The 21,997-nt window shown below is 38.9% G+C and overlaps 1 protein-coding gene across 3 annotated transcripts in view; it reads left to right on the forward strand.

The window, feature by feature from the left end:
- Positions 1-20,506, forward strand: part of GPR176 (G protein-coupled receptor 176) — a 52,579-nt gene extending 32,073 nt beyond the window's left edge. For 2 of the 3 annotated variants that reach the window (XM_013940423.2, XM_067296626.1), the window contains exons 2-3: positions 14,658-14,910; positions 15,856-20,506. In XM_013940423.2, coding sequence (XP_013795877.1) covers positions 14,658-14,910; positions 15,856-16,960 — 1,358 coding nt within the window. In that variant the 3' untranslated portion in view covers positions 16,961-20,506. The remainder of the gene's footprint in view (positions 1-14,657; positions 14,911-15,855) is intronic. The other variant, XM_067296625.1, reaches the window with a different exon arrangement.
- The last annotated feature ends 1,491 nt before the right edge of the window (positions 20,507-21,997 follow it).

The raw sequence follows: 21,997 nt of genomic DNA on the forward strand, positions 1-21,997 counted from the left end.
TATTCCATGCACACATCTCTTCCCTTTGAACTTGAATAAATCTGATTTGTTGCTGTAGATTCATATATCTTAAGTGAAATGCCTTGCTGTGATAATTAGAATATTTTTCCATGTGATTTTGTTTGTTATTTGGTTGAGGGTCATACTGGGTGTTTTTTTTGTTGTTTGTTTGTTTGTTTTCCCCCTCACTTTGTAAGTCATGGTGTTTCAGAAGTAGGGTTCAGAGCCCCTCGCTCTATTTTCTTCTTCCTGGGGGTAGTGTCAGATTCCATTGACAGGGCTGGGAGGAGCAGAGAGAACTATTCATTAGAGTCAGCTGCAGAAGAGAAAGAAAAAGCTTGTTTCTAAATATAAAGTAAATTAATCTTACTGTGCAGGAAGTATTAAGCATATGTAATTTCTGTCTGAAGACATCTGTGTATAAAGAATCAAGAGTGAATGTGTCCAGCTGTTTATCTGGTGAATGGTTGCATGGCAAAAATATATGAAGAATAAAATTTTCTTCTGCCTACTTGGCATTTTAGAGAGAGGGAAGCCCAGTCAAACTGATGCAGAAATGACATCAGATCTTTCTTGGCTGTATAAAGCAAAAAACAAAAATATGAGTCACAAGACTGTGTGTTAGAAGAGAAAATAATTTCTGCTCCATGAAATAGCTGTTACTATGGTGTCTTTCAGCTACAAACGTTATTTCAGCTTCAAAGAAGAACAGAAGTTGGTCCTATTGGGTAGGATTTTTTTTTTTTTAAAGCAAGAGAAAGAATACAAGATAGTCTTATTTATTAATGATACTCTAAAGTTTGCTTGCTAACCACTAGTAATTGCCACAGGCTTTTTAAACCGTGCTCCTCTGTTAAGCATCATTTGTTTAAAATTGTGTATATTTGTGCTTTTTTCCTCAAATAAGCTAGGGAAAATGAACTTACCAGTAATTTAGTCAAATTGTCCAGACAGGGTAAATCTGTGGTATACACCATACTACAATGGCATTGAAACTAACTTATTTTATGAGTATTGTCTTAATACCTTGAGCGAACAATTGGAAAAGTGTTAGATAGATGAGAGATAGTTTTGTGTAAGTACGATGTTGCTGGGCCATGTCTGAGCGTCTGCTGCTTTGCTGCTTTGCATTCTGACCTGCACAGCGATGAGGAGGAAGGCAGGGGGAGCCGGACTCTGGAGAGCACAGGAGGTGCTCTAAGGCCCGGAACAAAAGGTGGGAGCTGTGGTTCCTACCTGCCGTAGTGGCTTCCGGCACAGGCCAAATGCTGGAGCCGCACTAAAAGACATGCGGTTCTCCACAGCCTCACAGGGGTTAAGTCTGTACACTAATGTGCTTCATTTGGTAAATCTGTGGGTCTGCTCTGGGATCTGACCTTGACCTGTCCCTCCGAGAGGACCAGGGACTTGCAGTTCCTCCTAGAGGAACTTAGGAGGGACTGGGGCCGGTCTTGTCATTAAAGTGAAATTGAGTAGTACCCGGGATGTGAAAAGTCACATCTTAATGATAACATCTCCTTAACTGCACCCACATGGCTGTATTTGAATGACAGGGGTACGTGGGGTGGTTTCGGCCAAAAAAGGAGCATCTGAAGAGATGCGACTGGACATACTTAGCAAGGCTGTCAACAGAAGTAGGTACAGGCTATCTACAAACAAAAAAGCTACTGGAGGATAACATGATTATTTTAAAGCAAATCTTAAATGTGCTTGCTCCTTGTGTTGCTATTTGCAGTCAGATTCAGCACAGTAGTCAGGCAAGCCTGGGTGAATAGATGTGTTGCTTGAAATCACCTTGCATGTGTAAGAAGTGTTGTTATTGCATCCCTCAGTTTTTCCATGATACTCAGGTTGAAAATGGCCCTTTTGTGCATTCTTGATATAATAAAGGGACAAAAGTTATCTCTCTCATACCAGGGATGAGGAAGAACAGACAAACTGCCTATTCAGAAAAATTACCTGCTTCATTAGCTTCCTAGGCCCTGAACTGTTTCAGTAACCACTTTGAATTTGCTCTCCAAGGGTGACTGGCACAAAGCCTGGTAGTAGAGAGGCCAGATGATTCACTGGATATCATACTAGGTTGACAAAGGAGATGTGGGAATCCCATACTTGTTCTGCCAATGATTTAATGTATCTTCAGAATCAGTCTTTTTACCTCTTATATATCTATTTCCTTTCATCCTTTTGCCCTCTCTTCTATTTCTCCTGTGAAGTCCTTGGGTTTAAAAATGTGTTTGTTTGTTTTTAAAATTTTAAAATTTTGGGAGGTTATATTTGTAGAATAAGTTAAATAAACTGGTCCCATAGGTACTATAATTCAAAAAGTTAATAACTTTGAAAAGATTTATATTCCTGCTATGGTTAGAGCAGTAAATCTGGACATTCTTTTTCAGATTTTTAATTTCCATGCTTAGTTTTAAAGGCAATGCCATACCTTTGTGATATTATCATGATGTGGGAACAATCCAATGTCCTGAAGTTGGAGAAGTAATTTTCTTTAAACTTTCACCTTTGTAAGGAGCTTGAAGAGTTTTGGGTTCTTTGAGGATATGAGTTTTAAAATAGAGGCAAGGAATTCAGACAGATCTAGAGTACTTCAGTAAAACAGGCAAGCTCGGTTATTTCCTTCATTGGCTTAAATGATCTCGGTAGTTGTCAAAGGATTATCTAAGGGGAGAAACGGATTGTTGGCCACCCAGAAATTCTGTCCCTTTAACCAGACAGAAAGTAGGAAATATGAGGTGGGAAAGAGTGGCAATGGATATGAAAAATTGGAGAAATATCAGTGTAGCCCTTTATTTCCTCTCCTCAGATGTGAAATACAAGTGAGCAAAGTTTTTAAAGATGTGACAGCAGAGTATCTCCACTGAGTGTCCAAGACCTTTAGCACAAAGCAGTTACTTCAGAATCTGCCTACCAGACAATATATTAATAAAATAGTCTGAGGACATCATGAAATAAATTTCTTGAGTGGAATTATATTAATGATTATTTCCCATAACAATTTTGACATTACAAATATCATCATATCACACAAGTTATGGTTGATGTAAGAACCACAATTTTAAACTTCTTGGCATGTTTCCCAGCTTTACTCCATCTTCACCTCCTTGCACTTCCTTCAGCCTTATGTTAATTTTTGCAGACTTCTTTTACTTTATGTAGTGCTATGCTGAAACCTAAATATTTAAATGGTAAACTCTTGAGGTGCAATAAAGTAGGTAGTTGTACTGAATGCAATTCTGTTTAACCTTTAACATACAACACCAGAGAAGTAATTTGCTCCCAGAGTGGGGGAAAAAATATAAAGTGAAATGGCTGAAAATGAAATCATATTGTTTGAAAAGAGGAAAGCAGGGTATAGCTTGTAGGCATAAAATATCTGTCTGTCTTTGTTTGCTGTTTGTTTACAGAAAATAGATATTACATATATGTAATATATTACCTCATGTTACCTCAACCATTCAGTGATTCTATGATTATATCTATACATATATAATATAAATAGATACAAATTAGGAAGCCAATTTAAGATTTTTTTTTTTTTAGTAAGGACTTTAAGTTTTTTTTCAAATAATTACAAGTAAATACCAAATACAGTAATACCAAATACACAAGTTCTTCTTTATAGTGACACAGCTGCAGCTATCAGGAGGCTCAGAAAAGCCAAATATATATATTTTTAAATTAGGTTCTTCAAAAAAGAATGTTCAATGTATGTTGAAATTTAAATTTATTTTAAGATCTTTCAGATTGCTGGACTTTAGTTGTCCAGAAAAAAATGTTTATACTGTTCCATATTGTTTCTGCAGTTCCATTTTGCAGGAATTTTATGCACTTTTATATGCATTTTTCCCCCAACACATCTCACTGATCAGGTTTAGTGAGAGTCTTTGGTTCAAATAAAACCCGAATCTCAAAGCAAAACTTTCTGCTGATGCTACATGGTTATCCTGGTTAAGTGGGTTATAAAACCCAATCATGTGTGCACATTTTTCTCCCAGAACCATTAATCCAAAAATTGGGTTTAACTGTGATTCTTAAACTTGACCTACTTGGGTTTTGGTTTTGATCCAGTTGCAGAGGTTTCATGTTCTTTGTGGTTTGGTTTGGCAAGGAAAATTACTCTTTCCGTGAGAAATAATCAAAGATTGCCTCCATTTTAGTCTTTGTGTGTTATTAAATGCTTGCTATAACAGTTAAAAATCAAGAGCTTTTGCTTGACAAGCTTTGCTTATCACGTCAGAGAGCTTTGCTCATAAATGCTGAAGGCAGCAGAAGCATTGGGGAATCCAAATTTCAGAGCTAGCCTAAAACAAGAAGTCACGAGTCTTTTGAGTTTGGGTCAGGTTTCCAGATAAATGATGATTTGGTTAACACCCCAACACTGATCTTTGCCCTAGCTGAGTTGTTCTCTCCTCACTGGTTTGCAGCTTGTATGAGAAACAAAAGTGGGTTAGGATCTCAGTTGCCTGTAAATTATGCCAGGTAGGGAAATTCTGCTTTACAGGCTCAGAATCAAAGTCTGAAAGTCATAAAAGTATCAGCTGCTGGGGTTTGGCAGAGTTGCAGTTGCCAGTTAATTATTTCCCACGCGCTGTGCTAGAGATACTGATACAGCTTGGAAACCCAGGAATTTAACAAGTGAAAAATCCTGCTTCCACTGGAGGCGGTGCTCTGTGCGCCTCCCCTTCTGTCTGGGATGGAGAGCTAAGAGGCCACGGCTCTGCTGATTTCATCTCACTTGGATTCTGGCAGCGGTTCGCGCTGGTGGCAGAGATGGCACGGGTAGTGAGGAGCCTGGCACAGAATGCAAAGTGACAAATAAGATTGGAAGAGAAATGCTTGCTGGACTGACAGCAGGAGTGAGCTGTATTCAGAGTCAGCTTTAAGGATAGGCCAAATAGAGGCTGCCTTCCTTAGCAGAACATTAGGCTTGTGAAAAAGGAAAAACATAAACATGGAACACTATTATTTGGGAGGAATAATTATTTTCTGCTGAATATTGTTTGTGTGTAAAACGTAATATGACTAATTTTTGAAGTCTTTTGCTAGGTTACAAAGTTAATAAACAGGAAGCTGTTTGCAATTGGAGCCCGTAAAGCTTGTACTATCTTGAGGATCAAGCACCTCTTAATAGAGGAAACCTGAGAGAAATGTGCCTGATGGAGCAGGTAGTGGAACCTGATGGCTTCCTGTGCCCCAGATAACATCCCAACATCCACCGAAGCTGGAAACTTTCTCCACAGGAGTAGTATTCTTCTTTCTCTTACTCTTCCCCAGAGAGATCACATGGATGAAAGGCTTTCATTCTTAGTAGAGAAGTGAGAAGAAACCTGAAGAAAATTTGGCAGTCCTGTCTCCTACCCTTACATAATTGTCTTGCAACCACATTGAGGTCTTAGAACTTAGAGGGATGTTGTAGGAAGGTATTGCTTCCAGCAGAAGTCTGAGGTGATAATACCAGCTTTTTTCCCCGGGAAACTTTTATCATCAACTAGAACTTGCAAACGCTCAAAATGCTATGACAAGTATTGCGTTCCCATTACCAGCTAGTTTTTCCCTGTGTAGCACCAGACAATTGAATCAAGCCCTGCATGTTGAGTGCTGTTTTATATAAAAAATAAGGCATTTTAGAGCTTTACCAAGTCTGTTGCCTTCCTAGAAAAAACAGAATCGAAGAGCAGCAGTTTCAGTTAATCTCTAAACTGGATTACCCTTTTTAAGAAGCGCAGCAAAACTATTGGTCTCTCTTCAGGCAGAGTGGGGGTGATCATCTTTGATGTACTGTCACCACAGTAGCTCCTGCAGTGGATTGTATAGGCAGGTGTTGACCTTTAATGACTGTCATCAAATTGCATGGAATAGTCCCAGGCAACACTGCAATAAGAGTCAGTGCCATATCAGTACCACGTTCCCACCACTACTACTGCCAATGGAGATGAATGTGTGACTGTGCAAGAGCAGGAGAATTGCCTGCTAAAGAACCAGTTTCAGAGAGAATACTAGCAAATAAAGGATTTGGCACTTAGATTTGGGATGTTTCTGCTTCTGCTTTTTTAAATTTATTTGTTTTTCTGGTGATGCCTCTGTTTTTGTATCTTGCCTTCTATTGCTTTTTTCTGTGCTTGTGTTTTCTTTTTATTTCATATTATATAAATACAGTTATAGGAAAAAGAATAAGAGAAGAACAAACAGAAATGGAAAAAGCTGAGTAAATAAAATCTGTTAAGAACAATATAACATTTGGTATAATTGCTGGAGACAGTATTACTCCCAGTCATGCTGATAGCATGTTTTTGCAGTCAGGAGAACTACAAATATTTAAGATATTTACGGTCATGAAAGCAGGGAGGCGTTCATAGAGACAGCAGTGTTACAGACAGGCTTTTAAAAAAATGTACTTTTCTGGAAAATAGTGATTTTAATGAATACCACAGTCCCTTACTCAGCACTTACTCCAGCTGTTTTTAAAGTTCCAATGAAGACTTTCAGTTAACCACATGAAGAAAATAAAGCCACTTTTCAGTGTTCGAATAACATCCACTTAAATCCTCTGTATGTACTAGAACTAGTAATAGGTGTCAGGTGCTTGTATATAACCAGAATACTGTGAGTTGGAGGCTCTGATGTGCATGTTTAAAGCTCATCTTCGCGGGAATCGGGCAGCCCCCGGGAAGCTCTGAGCTCACGTTGCTGGTCGCATGCATCCTGTAGCACTCGGCTATACAGCCCCGGCCTCCCAGAGCTTCAGAGAAGCTTTTGAATACTGGGATTTGGGAAGCTTTTGAATACCAGGACTTGCTTATTGCTTCTACTTTAAAGGTGCTGTAGCTACTGAATGGCAATTCTACGGTTTTCTCTGTATATCGGCAAATTCCTCATCCTCCTAATGAGGACAAATTGTTTCTCCTCCATCTTATGAAGTTAAATGTAGCCCTTAAAAAGTTCAGTGAGCAACATGGTAAAACTATCTTGCATGGAATGCTTTCTGGGGCCAAACTGCTATGAACTAGCCACTCTCCTTCCCTAAAGTCTTTTGTACCTATACACTTTCTTGGGAAGGGAAACTATGTAATCACATACCACACTCTAAATTAAAGGGCTTCCAATATAGTTTGCATCTATGCTGAAACATTCTGCAGGTTACTCTGTATTGGGCAAATTCATCCTTGATGTAATGCAGCTGGGCTCGTTTTGGTGACTAGAGCTCTACACTGATCAATTGGAAATAATTATACTTCTAAATAAATACTTATGATGTGAATATGACTTTTTTCAGCCTGATGTCATATATTTAAATAAGCTACTTGTAAAGTATGGCTTTTAACTGAAAGCTCATTTCATCGCTGTTGTGTTATGATATTGACTCCTTCAGTTCGAAACAATTTTTTTATCATATGAAACCTAAAGATTCACTGCCCGTGTGGGGAGAGAACGTGCTCTGGTGAGAGCCTAGTACACTGAGGAAGTGTAACGCTTCTTGACTTCATGAACCCTGCTTGCTTTAAGTAATTTTGTAAATTATTCTACTTTCTAAAAATGAGGGAATACAATGTGAATGTCTTAGGTTCTGGGTGGGGACAGAGCCCATTATACACTGATTTTCTGTTTAAAGTGCCAGTTAGTAGTCATGAATGTGAATACCAGTTTCAGCCCTACCCCAAGAGTTACGTGTGAATGAGAATTCTAAGAAAAAGAGTGAGAAACATTATCCTAAAATTAAGGCGATCACCTGATTTATGGAAGGAAAAAAATATTGCAGTACATAGCAAACCTTGTTCCAAGTTAGTTACTCCTGCAGCAGACACTTTATCTTGGATATAAAAGATTTTGTTGCATATGTGCGTAAACTAAAAGTGAAAGCAGCATGTTAAAATAACAGATTAAATCAAATTTATTGGCAATTGTTTTTAACTGGAGTGCGGTAGTGATTTTAGCACTGAAGTTTGAAGTTCTTAGCTAGAATATTAGAAAAGGTGGGAGTTTGTTTTCAGGAACAAACCTTTTGTTTGGAACAAACATGTTTGTTTTGGTAACTTTTTCATTTATAAAGGCAATCCTGTCAGTCTGACTTTATTTTTTTAAAACTAGAATATATGAAGAAAAATTATAAAAAATGCATTTTTTCATGCAGTGTGAACCACCATGAATCCTCTTACATCCCTGTTCCCTCTGGAGGCAAACAAGCAGACAACATACATTTTTTAAGATAAGAAGGGCTACCCACCATGTCCACATAAAAGCCTCCTACCATGGGTTGCCAAAAATGTTTCCAGTGTACTGCCTTTTCAGTGAGGCTTGTTTTCTGACAGAATGACTATTGCAGAAAATACTTTACTCAAAACAGCTCAGAAAAGGAAAAAAAAGTGTTTGAGGATTGGGAAGGTAAGCAGCCTGGTGTTTCAACAAGATAACTTTTTCCTGTTGAACATGTCGACAGAACCTGTGATTTTTTTTTCCAGTTAAAATTTTTTTTTTTAATGAAAGGCTTTAAAGGACAAAGCCCAGTTTCTAACCTTTTTCATTGCATCCTAGTTTCTTTTTTTATAAAGAGGGCTGCCAGTTTTTCTCCCGTGATACTGCGCTGCATGTGGGTACGCGGGAGGCGCTCCGGTAGTTCTCTCTGGTGGGAAGGGCACTTGGATGCTGAGAACCCTCCTGCAGATGGAGGGGGGAATCGGCAAGGTGTGGGAAGGAGGATTTTACTAGAATATGGACTCCATTTTGATTCAGTTATGTGCTGATTAATGTTAAGAAAAATCTAACATGAATCTTATGCCCAGCTAATGGATTGGATCATATCAGCTAAGGTTCCATGAGCAAATTGACAAAGAAAAAAAATTTTTTTTTGTTTGGATTACTGCATGGCAAGTGTGTTTATTTTAGATAACAGTCTCTGGTTTCCATGGAGACCATCCTTCTGCTTGTTAAAGGTATTATTCAGAGTCTTTTGCATAATTTGAATTATTGCTAAGAGCTATTATTTCAAAACTATCTCAGCTATTAACGCCTGCATCAACACTTCGTGTCTGGCAGTGAAATCTGAGCAGGGTACAAATTGGAAGGGGAGTGAAAATATTTTTTGCTGTTTTGAATCAAAATAATGTACTGTAACATTTAATGCTCAGAGAATGTTACTCATTGGAGATACAATGAACTTGAAACACTATAGTGGCTTGAAGGACGTTGTCTGAGCACCGTGATAAGTCAGACCGTTCTTGTATTTACTTTCTCAGTGTATTTCTGTGCAACTTCATTTATTGTGTGGCTGCTTGTCAGTGATATTTCTGAATCAAAATCTGTGTCCTTTCAATCTGAATGCAGTAGAATAGTAAGTATATAATACACAAAGATTTTTATTGAATGTTGATATTTATCAGAATACAAGAGGATAAAACTAACTTTATTTGACTTTGCTTGGTGGGCTGTATGCATATTTGTTTCTAATGTGAGAAGAGCTCCTTCTCACAGAGTGGTTACCTTTAGCATTTCCTATACCTCTTTTTTACCTGGAGAAATGTTCAAAGGCACAGACAAGCTGGATGCTCACCTCCTACTCATTCAGTCTGTGTACGGATAAGGTTACCAATTAATGTCAGATGTAGTGAGGCTTTTATGTAGACACAGCTCATTCTCTGAGAAGAGCAAAGACACACTTTTTCTTTTTAAATAAAAAACATTTTATCTTTTTGTTTCAGATGTCTGAAAGCTGTGCAACCAATATGGGATATGCTTTGTCACATGTAATCATTTATAAGGGATGCTCATATCCTGGTCAGCATTGGCTTGCAGGAAGCAGTGAGATGCTGCGTTGTCAGACGCATATTCGCTCTGACTTTTCCCTGGATGTCTCCCAGCTAATCTGTACAATCTTGTGCAATTTATGAAGTCTGGTTCCAAGGTCGTGTAGCCCTAGGCCAGTTATCCAACAGACACATCTCAGAAAATAACCCAGGATAGAAGATGACAGCATTACCTGCTGTGAGGATGTGAAACAGCCTAAACAGCCATAACCCAAGCAGAATATCAGTGGTAAACCACTGCCTTTCATGGGTTCAACAGTGAATGAGCAACACACATAGATCAGAAAAGCGGCTCTACAAATTGTGAAAAGATTCAGAGCACAGTTGCTTTAATGTTTGTTAAATTACGTTGTTGCCTGGAATGCTGTTATCCTCTCCAATGGAAATAAGTAGCTGGTGAAAGGTGAGGAGCAATGAAATGGAAAATGGGTGCAGTTTGTTCTTAAGCTTCTTTATACTTGATGGTATATGGAGTTTCTGGTGCACTCTCTTCTCTGAGTGGATGGCTTTGAGATGCATGAAGGGGAATATTTGATTTGAAGGCATCAGCAGAAAGAGCAACAGTCTATGCTGAAACTGATCTGGTTCATCAGAATGGTTTGGTTATATGCAAGCTATAATTGCAAGTGGAAGAAAATATATGTTTCCCTGAGTAATATGCACTCATTAACTTTCCACTGTTCCAAGCTTTGGTAAGATACAGCTTCTTCCTGCCTCTCTTTTTTTTCCCCCTTTGAGGCTCCAACTTCATTTTGTCTGTCTAAAGAGCTTTTCTTCATCTTAGAACCAGTATCTTTAGTGCTTTATTCTTTCCACTTCCATCCAGGATCAGCCAGCATCAGAGTTAATTTCATTTTCTTCTGGCACTTGCTAGTATAGATGACAATCTGACATGAGTTGTAGAAGTGATTCCACAGTTGTAAATCTTGAGTCTTGAATCAAACTTCTCTGTAAGATCCTGAAAAATAGCCTAGTACTTCTCTAGCAGCATCTGAAATATTATTAAAAAACTCTCTGATTTATTTTTCCATTCTTCATTTATATTCATTGTAATGGAGGTGAAACTTGCTTAGAAGTAAGGTTACAAAATCAGTGCAATACAAACTATGTAAAAGATTTAAATTTGAAAACAAAATCATCAGCTTCTCCCCTACTCCAGGGCATCGTAATAATATATTATTACTATCTGAGAAGTACTTCTTTAATAACTGGAGGGTTAGAGAGGTTTTCTAAAGCAAGTGGCTTGATTGACTGAATATCTCCTAGCAATTTAAGAAGCTTTAAATACATCTGATTGAACACTGCATGTTGAATATATTGTCAAGCCCAAAGCACCTGCCAAAACTAGATGATGATTCCATTCTTTAAAATATATCAAATAGTAAATACTTAACTCAATATTTTGTCAGCTACCAAAAAGGAATGTGCATAATAAGACACATTATGCAATTTATATAAAGTTAAATTCTGAATTACATTTAAGTACTGCAGTCCTAAATAGCGTATCTGTGAGGTAAATTTTAAAGTTAATACTGTGTGGTTTTACTGAAATGATGCATGAAAGATGCTGTTTTATCAAGAAGCTAAATTGGACTTTCTGGTATTTTTTGTTATATATCTGTTCTTTTGTGTACATGTTGGCCTCATGAACAAGAATATATTCTTGCTGGCATTTCAGTTATCCGGGCAGCATAGGAAAACTCTGATCAGCAAATAAAAACTTGGTTTTTTTTATTGGTTAGAGAGAAAAAACAAGCCGAAGAATGGTAGTGTCAACAGAGAGAACTGGGGGGGGCTGCAGCTGCTTTTTCATATCACAGTCAGCAGCTCAAGATGCTCTTTTCTCCCCTTGTGTATATTGTTTACCCTTAAAAAAAACACTAAAAAATCAGACTGCCTTATAAATCAATGACAGTTCAACTAAAAAGAGCTTCTAGTAAGCATCAACAATACCGAATATCAGTAGCAGGCAGCTGTTGATAGCATCTACAAGAAGAACAATTCCACTTTTCGTGGAGACAGAAAGCTTGACTTGGCTTTGCATGCTGTCCAACTGTGCTAGAGTAAATGGGGTTCCTTGTCGAGCAGGACTGTTATGCTTGTAGCTGGGCTTTGGTTGATCTGGTCGTGCTGTGCAGTAGGAGAAACAAGACTAAGGAGAATCGCTTTCTGTCAGGATGGTATTAGCCTTTGCCGTTTAGTTGGTGCTAGTGGAAAGCAACTTGCTCACATGCGAGCTATAGGCACTGAGCACGGCTACATAGTTTGGCTAGTGCTGAGAGTTGTTGTAGATCTGAATTAAGCCTGTCCAGTAAGTAATACATATCACTGAGGACAACTCTTGCCTGGTGCACAATGAGCTGGGTAACAAAGAGTGACTGCAGGATTTCTTCAGTATGAAAATTTGAACATAGTTTAATCAGTCTGGCACACAGAGCTATTTTATTTTTGTCTCAATCTGCTGTCTGGTTGGATGATTTAACTACTGTCTATTGCTTAGTGCCCTGTGGAAAGAGAGCTGCTTAGTAAATCGCATTAGAGTTGATTATCTAGGGGACAGCATCATCAAGAGATATGTGCTCCACTTGAGATTTTTCTCTCTTAAAACGGCTGTTAATAGTTACTGGGGAAAGTCGTAAAAAGTATGTTTGCTTTCATTTCTTTGTCAGCCCCTTCCCCACAAGGGAGAGCGCTGCTTTCTGGAAAGAACTCTGATGCCTTTTAAGTTCAGAAGGAAATGCTTGCAAAACCCTGAGAAAACCTGGTAGGTTTTTGCGCTGCTTTTATCATGTGTATATGATAAACATTTAGCTGAAACATGAGGCAGTTTTTGGTTTCAGTTGGACAGCCTGCTTAGAAGCATATGAGCTGCACACTTCTTTAAAGATGTGCACTTCTGGCACATTCACTCCAAACGCCTCGCTATTCATCTGCTGCGCTGCCATTTTAATAGGCTGTGAAAGCCTGTGTATCCTATCGCTGTCAGTGAGCTTTCAGACACTCGCTCTGCAGGCAGCGTTCACTAGCTCAAGTTGTAGGTGCCAGAGCCTGAGCCAGACTGATGTGTATGTGCACATGTGTGTGTGCGTGCGTGTGCATGGGGGCAAAGCTGGGACCAGATTACGTCTTGCAGAATTTGTGTGCATTGCTCAGCTGTGCTCATGGAGATCCTCTTGCCTCCTTAGCAGCCACGAGTAGTGCATCTCTGTCAGTGTGGGTACTGTAGAAAAGTCAGTCTAAGAGAACTAACGGGTGTGCTGTCCCCTGCCACAGTGTCTGCCGAGCGTGCAAGTCAGCTGCTGCTGTGTATCGCCGGCCTCAGGAGGGGAAAAGCCAGGACTGGCAGGATCTGCACCGACAGCAGGGAAGGCAGAAAGGGCTGTCCCCCTCCCGCTGCCTCTCCCCACCTTAATGTGCCTCCCCAGCGCCTGTGTGGGCATGGCGAAAGGGACTTGGTCTGAGCAGGCTGGGGCAGCAAGGAGCCACCTCTCGCTGAGCTGACACAGGTGCAACAGTTCCACCTGCACCAGGTCCTGGAGCTGGGCACCCTGACTGCAGTTTGCAGCGGGTGGCCAACGACATGGCTGTGATTGAGTTGCTGGCCATCCTGCCGGCTCACCTGTCTGTAGGGCACCCTTTGTGCGTGAAACGCACCTTGGGCAAGGAAGCATTTCTGTGATCACATAGGGGTTTTCTGCATTGCCTTCACCAACAGGATTGTCTTTAGCTTGTATTTAAAGTGGCAAAAGCCTTAAGAGTTGCTTGTGCTTTATGGAATTCAAGATAAGACTTTAATTTATTTTTGCACATTTCTGTTAAGCCTTCTTTCTCTTTCTTTTCAAGCAATCAGGTTGCTAAAGACTGATTTTTAAAGGGGAGATAAAATCCTATATTTTGAAGCTGGGTTTTTTTGACGTCTTGGTATGCAGTAGAAGGGGCCCCGAACTGCACGCAGTAAGAACGTATTGCTTCATTTAACTTCGTGCTGCTGCTGGGTGACTTAGAATCACAAGGAAATCTGGGGGAGGGCTGTTTGTTTCTCTGAGGTGAGATTTCTTCCTGAGATTAGGATACACTAGGATACAATAATAACTGAAAAATACTGTCTTAGCTAAAGCTGATTTCTCTCTGTGCTTCTGTTCCCCAGACATCCATTCCCTACTGCAAACTGAAGCATGTACATTCTGTGTGTTCTTTAGTGAAGTTATTTGCAGAACTTTTTTTTTTCCTGTCCTGTTTAATTGCATGTTATTATGTATGTATAGAATCTCTTGAACTGGAAAAAAAAATAAAGGCAATTTTTTTCTGACTGTGGCTTCACAGAGGCTTATCTCTGCCATTGAGGTGGTAAGTGGAAGCCAAAACAAGTTTGCTGTGATCCAATGACACACAGAGACAGACAAATTCAAACTAGTCCTTCCAGGAAGCTTTATATTTACTTACAGTGGTTGGTTTTCTTAAAATAAATAAATTATGCACTGGTTATTCAAATATGAGCACTTAGCTCAGGATGGCTTATTTCACATGTGAGTCAATGTAAGCATCTAAACACATGGTTTGGATATTCTACTTAGACATTGCCTCTGGAAGTCCCTAACTCAGTCCTTCTAGATGGTGGGAGGAGATAGCTGAGGAAGAACTGTTTCTCAGTCATCTGGTTTATAAAGTCTGTAGCCATAACACAGACTTTTTAGTTTGACCAGTGTGATGGTTCATGTCAGTGACCACGGCAAACTCCAGACAAGTGCTTTTTATTTGTATTACTGGGGACCAATCAAATCTGCTTGATTTTTCTTTTTCCTTTTTTCTTTTGTTTTGCTTTGTTATCCTTCCTGTCTCCGCTCTCAGGTAACATCATGGTGCTGTGGTCAACTTGCAGAACATCGGTACTTAAATCTGTAACAAACCGATTCATTAAGAATTTGGCCTGCTCGGGGATCTGTGCCAGCCTGGTGTGTGTGCCTTTTGACATTGTTCTTAGTGCCAGTCCTCACTGCTGCTGGTGGATCTATACGATGCTCTTCTGCAAAATTGCCAAGTTTTTGCACAAAGTCTTCTGCTCAGTAACCATCCTTAGTTTTCCGGCCATTGCTCTAGACAGGTAAGAGATCAAATTTGAGCAGTATTATAATCCTTGATTTTTCTTTCTTCCTTTCTCCTTTTGATACTATTTCATTTTAGTCTTTTAGATGCTATTTAGTGTTGTATCATGCCATTACATGAACTGCTCTTGTTCCAGTACTTTGCTCGCAATGTACAGCTTCTTTCTATAATGTATTGGAATAAATATTCTTCTCTGTAACATTGAATACCTTTATTTTTCAGTTCACTCTGATATCTCTGGAAAGTGTTAAAACAACTCAAATTAATTCAGATAAGTTTTGAATGTAGAAAATTGGTCTAAAACAAAAGTGGCCCTTCAGACTGAATAAATTTTTGGTTTCCATTAAATTAGCTTATTATGTGATTTGCAGTCAATGATCTCACCTAAATGCACAACTCTTGTTATCTTGACAGTGACTGAAATTTAGATATTTTTAAGGGCAGATACTGGTTACAGTTTAATACAGTTGGATTTATGTATGTTAAATAAAATTATTGTTAGATAGTCTGATCATGTGTCTCACCAGAGAATACATTAGCTCTGCAAAAGAAAACCAAACTGTAGCTAACAAAGCGGTATTTATCTTACTCTAATGTTAGTGTCTTGATAAATGCAGTGTTGCTATCTGTAATGCACAGCAGTATTGCCACTGAAACAGCGTATCCTTGTCCAGCAAAAGATAATGTTCATTTGCATCAGACCAGGCAATATAGTCCCAATTACTGAAAGAGTTGTTCACCATTAATGTGCTCCTGGAGTGTGGATTTTTTTTTTCTTCAGACAGACCTGCAAAGCTGGACACTTGTTTCTGCTCTCTCATAAGCAGCTACTCAGTTGGCAGCCCAGTTAGGGAGTTTGGGCACTATGCTCACTATAAACTATAACCTTTTCATTGTATCACTTGTATTTTGTTTTATTTTAATTTATTTTATCTTTTGACAGGTACTACTCTGTTTTATACCCCCTGGAAAGAAAAATATCTGATGCAAAATCCCGAGACCTGGTTATCTACATCTGGGCCCATGCAATAGTGGCCAGCATCCCAGTATTTGCTGTGACCAGTGTGTCTGATATTTATGCCATGTCCACCTGTTCTGAATCCTGGAGTTACTCCCTTGGTCACCTGGTGTATGTCATCATCTATAATATCACCACTGTGATTGTACCAGTGGCTGTGGTATTTCTCTTCATGATTCTTATCCGCAGGGCACTGAGTGCCAGCCAGAAGAAAAAAGTCATCATAGCTGCCTTAAGGACCCCTCAGAATACAATATCTATCCCTTATGCCTCCCAGCGAGAAGCTGAACTTCATGCCATGCTACTTTCCATGGTTATGATATTTATTTTCTGCAGTGTCCCCTATGTGACTCTGGTGATTTACCGCACCATACTCAACATTTCAGATATTTCAGTCTTCTTGCTCCTCACTGCCATTTGGTTGCCCAAGGTCTCTTTGCTAGCCAATCCTTTGTTATTTTTAACTGTCAACAAATCTGTACGAAAGTGCTTGGTGGGGACCATAGTACAGTTGCACCAAAGGTATAGCAGGAGAAACATTGTCAGCTCTGGTAGTGCTGCAGATGCTAATCTGGAGCCCAACGTCCGTTCGGGGAGCCAGCTTCTGGAGATGTTTCATATCGGGCAGCAACAGATCTTCAAGCCGACAGAGGATGAGGAGAATGAAACCGAATCCATTGGCTCTGGTGACTTTCAGCAGAAGGAAATTCCTACAACCAGTTTAGAGATAGAACAGACTTTAGTTCACAAATTTATACCACACACAGTTGCAGACTCTGCAGCTCAGGTGGCCCCAGCTGTGCCCACAGAAGCTGATATGGCAAATGACAAGTATTCCATGCAGTTTGGTTTTGGACCCTTTGAGTTGCCTCCACAGTGGCTCTCAGAAAACCGGAACAGTAAGAAGAGACTCCTGCCTCCTTTGGGAAATACCCCTGAAGAGCTAATCCAGACAAAGCAGCCCAAGTGTAAAGCAGAAAGAAAAATCAGCAGAAACAAAGTCAGTATCTTTCCCAAGGTGGATTCTTAGTAAGAGCAGGAGCTATAAGTAACAGGAATGTCACCTTCTATTATATGTGTGATCCCATGGATCTTTGTTATGCTGAAATTTGTTACAGGCTAGTTTTTCAAGCTAATTCCAAAAAAAAACCCAAATTCAAGTGTTCCTTATTAATATGTTTTCATGAAAATAATATATATACATTGATTCTTAGTTTTATTTGTGAAATACCTACAATAATACATGCCTGATTCACTTTCAAAGGGTACTTATGGCTTTGGGCAGTTCGCTTACTGGGAAGCTTCATGTTCCATTAAAATGGACTGGGTATCATAGCAACTTAGTAGGAAAGGTTCTAGGGAGCACAAAACAGATGCAAACTGGATAGGTCCTTAACCTCAGAAATGGACACAGCAAGCCTCTGCACATTTCACTAATGAAGTTAAGATGGACAACTTTTTCTATTGAATCCATTTCTCATACCAGTGTTAAAAACAAAAGTTGCCTTATTTGCATATTATTACAGTTACCACATATCTGCCAAACAGCTAAACTTTTTTTTTAAGTTAAAATATGCTAATTTTTGACTTAAAACTTCAGCAAAGCCAAGGATACCCAGATCTTCATGTATATCACAAAAACTGAGAAAAGAAAAAAAAAAATCTGAAATACCGTTTTCTTTTTAAAAACATATATTCTTGTAGCTAAGTAAAAGCTGGATTGGAGACAATATGAGACAAATCTTGACCCCAGTGAAAAAGCATACATGTGCCAAGGGCATGAATAGAACACTTGATCCTGTGATAAAAGCGTGATGTATGTAATAGTGTATTTTAAATAACCAAGGGGTCAGCCTTGAAATAGACTCTTATCTACTGTTGCACTCTGCTTGTTTTCTTAGGGGAAAGCTAGCAAATGAAAGCAATGGGTCAAAAATGCTAATAGCCTTATACTGCACTGCTGAGAAAGCTGATAATTGACCCCAAAATGTAAGGTTTGCTAATGCTGTTGCTCACTAGAGGGAGGGAGGTGTGGTAGGAGGCTTTCCTTTTACCTTCGCAGGTATAAATACCAGTCATCCTACTCTACTCATCTCACAGACTGGTTACCCAGTGTATGAGCCTGAACGTAAGACTTCCAAATCTGGTGCCTAATTCCTATGTGAATCCGAATCACACTATTCCTGGTATCAGCACACCAGCCTTTTTATGAGTGTTATTAAATGTCCTGCCGCTTACCTCTGTGCATCATCACAGGCATATTGTCTCGTGTATACTGAGTGTAAATTTTAAGGTCATCTGACAAACTGATATAGTTTAAAACTATTGTAACCCTGGCATTTTAATCCTTGTTCAGTTGCAAGTAGTCTTCTTCATCTGCATTCGTTGTTGTCACACTGGGTAGTTTATTGAGAGCACAATCTAGTAACACCTCCTGTAATTTAGCCCTTTGGTGCATACCTGTAATTTATTGCCTGCTTATCAAAGTAGTTTTCTTCAAAGCATATTTTTAAAAAGACTAGGTGAAGAATCTTGCCAAATTCATAGTTACTTACCAAATCCACCTGGTTACTTTTAAAAGCGAGGAAAAAATACTGCTGAGACAGAATTTGGAGGTGTACCTGTTCCTCCTTTGACATGGTTGAAGAAAGTCAGCAGCTTCTGGTGGCTCCAAGGGTGATGGATTTCTACAAGGCATTCAAAACAAATGTAATAAAAATGTAAAAAAAAAAAAGCGAACTTCTAAATTACTGTGTAAATGATGCTTATTTTCCCCTTTCCTCTTTGGTTTCAGTGATCTTACGCTAGTCCAAGGGGTTCTCAGCATGGGAGTGAGGAGCAGTCTTCAATGGGTCCAGATGGGTGGTGGGAATCCCAGTTGTCCTGCTTCTTACGTATGGAGATGAGAAGGCAGATGTAGCTTGCCTGAAATCAGACAGAAAGAATATTCCAGGAAAAAGCGTTCCTTCTATGGCAGAGATGGAGAAGTACCATAGCAGATACTTTTGACAAACATTGATAATAATTTTAAGGCAGTGTTTTGTTTTTCCAAAATTCATGAACGAACAGATTCTATTAAAAAAAAAATCAAAAGCAAGCTAGGTTACAATTTCCTTAGGAGTTCTGGTTAAATTAAATATTTCTTGCACATTTAATGTAGATAAAGGTCAAAGTCTCTGGGACTGATGAATGTGGATAAATGGGCACACAGATCTAAACACCCTTTGAGGAAAACAATCTTACTCGTAGTTTTCTCCCTTCCAACTCACATGTTGAATGAAATGCCATGATAAATTTAAAGAGCCAAATTCCGTAGATCTACATAGAATTTAGTCTTATCATATCTAGAAAGCAATTTTTTCTACACCTTAAGAATTATTTTGGAATGTAATAGCTGTGAATATTTCATTTTAGTCCCTCTTTCAGCAGTTTATGCATGTGAATTTTTAAGGGAAGTGGGAAAAAAATGCACAAAAGCACATCTTTGTGCATAGAAAGAATAATTGTGCAAAATTCATAATACAGCCTTTCTGGTAAAACTGTCTTCAGAGAAAAGTAATTCAGGAGACTCTTAATGCAATATGGAGTATTTGACTTGTGAAGTTTGATTTTAACTTAATCTGTGGTGGTGTTAACTTTGAGTCACTAGTGCTGTCTGTTGCCTTGTGTTCAAATGATTTCTACTGGGCAAAATGCTCCCCAGTGGCCAATACGAAAAAAATCTCAATTATCAAGACTTGTTTTCTCCTTTATCATCACACTGAAGATGAGCAAAACTTACTTTTTGTTATGATGGTTGTTTTTAACCGCCACAGGTGTTGCTTCTTCTCTCCTGAATTTTGGTGAGGGGAAGTGAAGTACAAAGCAAAGCTGTGGGAAGAGAAGAAAGGAAACACTGGGTCAGTTTGGTCTGTGCAAAGATATATAAAGGATAAATCTTACCACTGAAGAATACGCTTAGAGGAACTCATCAGAAAACAGAGCTCATACTAAACAAAAGGAAGAAATCCTTTAAAAAGGAGAACAAGACTATGCTAATAGTTGGGGGAGGCAGTAGGAAGATAATGTTTATTTACTGTTCCCAGATATTCTCCAAATATATTGTTACATTCAAAAAAACTTCATGTAAAAATTAAAACAAACATGTAAAATTTAAACAAACCCCCTTTTCAAGAAAGGAGTCTGTTTATTCCCCTAACATTTAGAGGAATTAACATAATGAAAACTAGCAGTGCTTGTCTTGATTTGAGTACTGGAACTGTTATAGTCTACCTTAAAAATATTGCCTGTTGTAAAGAAAAGCTACTGCAGGTGAGAACACCAAAGACAAACAACTGAGCGTTAAACAAAGCCTCGATAATGTGCTCTGCAATCTGTATAAAGACAATGAAGGTAGTGTTTTGCCTGCCTATTTGTGAAATAAAAACAGCAGATGTGTATTAAAATGCTGTTCAGCAGAGGACTATAAATAAAAGCAGTACTAATGGGAACAAGTTCTCTGTATTTAACCCCCCCACTCCCCATTTGTGTTTCTTCTTGATTAGATTAGGGAAAGATGAATAAATGAATTCTGTTACTATGGTGACTGTGTTCTACAGCTTGTCTGTCTTCATCATGTTTTAACCTTTTAGGATGAAAAGCACATCTTGGAGTGCTTTTCTTGCTCTGCCCTCTCTAGACACAAGAGTTTTCTCCAATTAAACCCATTTTTATCCCCATCATATTTCAGAGAACTCTCTAGTTTATCATAGAACAAAACTGACCTATTCCCAGAAAGGCACAAAAGGAAATCACATCCTTTTCTCTGCTTTTCTAGTTCAAACTTCACTATAATAACAACTTCACCTGTAATAATACTTGAGATTCTGTAACATTTAAGGATGTTTATGAAAGTTCAGTCCTCTTCTTAGAAACGAAGCCTCTCATACTCCGTTTTGTAAGCCTTGCAATCCTGCTGAGGTCATTTCAGTTGCATGGGGTACATGTCAGGAGAGCAGCATTGCCAGTTCTCCCAGGGGTCTCAAGGTGGATTGCTCTCAAGTCCTGTCTCCAAAACTGCAATTCAGGGAATCTCCACTGTCATTAAAAACAACTCTTCTGTTTCTAGGCATTGTAGGTAGAATAAAGTTGAGATAGTTCAACCTAAGGTCTCAGAAATCAGAGATGGAGGGACACAATTTTTAATTTTTAGAAATGTTTAAAGATTTCATGATATTTTGAGATTTCTAAATGTTGAGGCACGCCGTCCTCTTAAGTGTTCACTACTTAGTTATTCCTTTTTTTCTTTTTTAAGTGTTCTCCACAAAGACTGAAATCACATGTAGGGGGGAGTGTGTCCTCAACAAATCTAGAAATGTATGAAAAGAAAATAACATACCACTTCCAGCAAAAAGAGAAAAGGTGATACATTGGAGATCTTTTGCCTGAAGGCCATGTTTGAGCCTTTGAAGCTGGGGTTCATATGGTAAAGGGAGTTTCTCTACATTCCCTGCTACCACTTTATCATTGAGTCCTGTATAAAAAAAAAAGTTAGCACATACACAGCATGCTAATAATCAGAACAAACATATTGCTATATGCAAGTGGAAGATATAAGTTTTAATAATGCATATTTCTCTTCCTCTGCTGCCACCCCAAGTTCAGTGCTGAAAAGTTGCAAGGCACACAGTAAGACTTGCATAGAGAAAAAAGTACCAATGCCTCAGGCTCATTGCCACAAAAGTACCGAAGCTTTATGCTCTAAGGATTGCTGCAATCTACACATGATGCAATCTATAGATGATTTCAATGGGAATGGCAGGCATTCAGAGCTTTTCTTTCCCACAGGCTTGCAATACTGAGGCAAAAAGAGAGCTCCAAGAAGAGGGGCTGGTACAGAAGTAGTTGTGAACACAGTGAGTGAAAGATTCAGGTAAGGACATTAAAAAGAAGTGGAACACTGTGGGTGGTGAGAAGGACAGCTAGAGGAACAGTGACATAAAAAATCTGCAAGGTGAGAAAAAGAAACTTGAAACAAATGAGAAAGCCAATAAACAAATCTTAGGAGAAACTATAGCCAGTTTTGAAA

Source organism: Apteryx mantelli, chromosome 4, assembly GCF_036417845.1.
Source record: "Apteryx mantelli isolate bAptMan1 chromosome 4, bAptMan1.hap1, whole genome shotgun sequence".
Classification (NCBI taxonomy): domain Eukaryota; kingdom Metazoa; phylum Chordata; class Aves; order Apterygiformes; family Apterygidae; genus Apteryx; species Apteryx mantelli.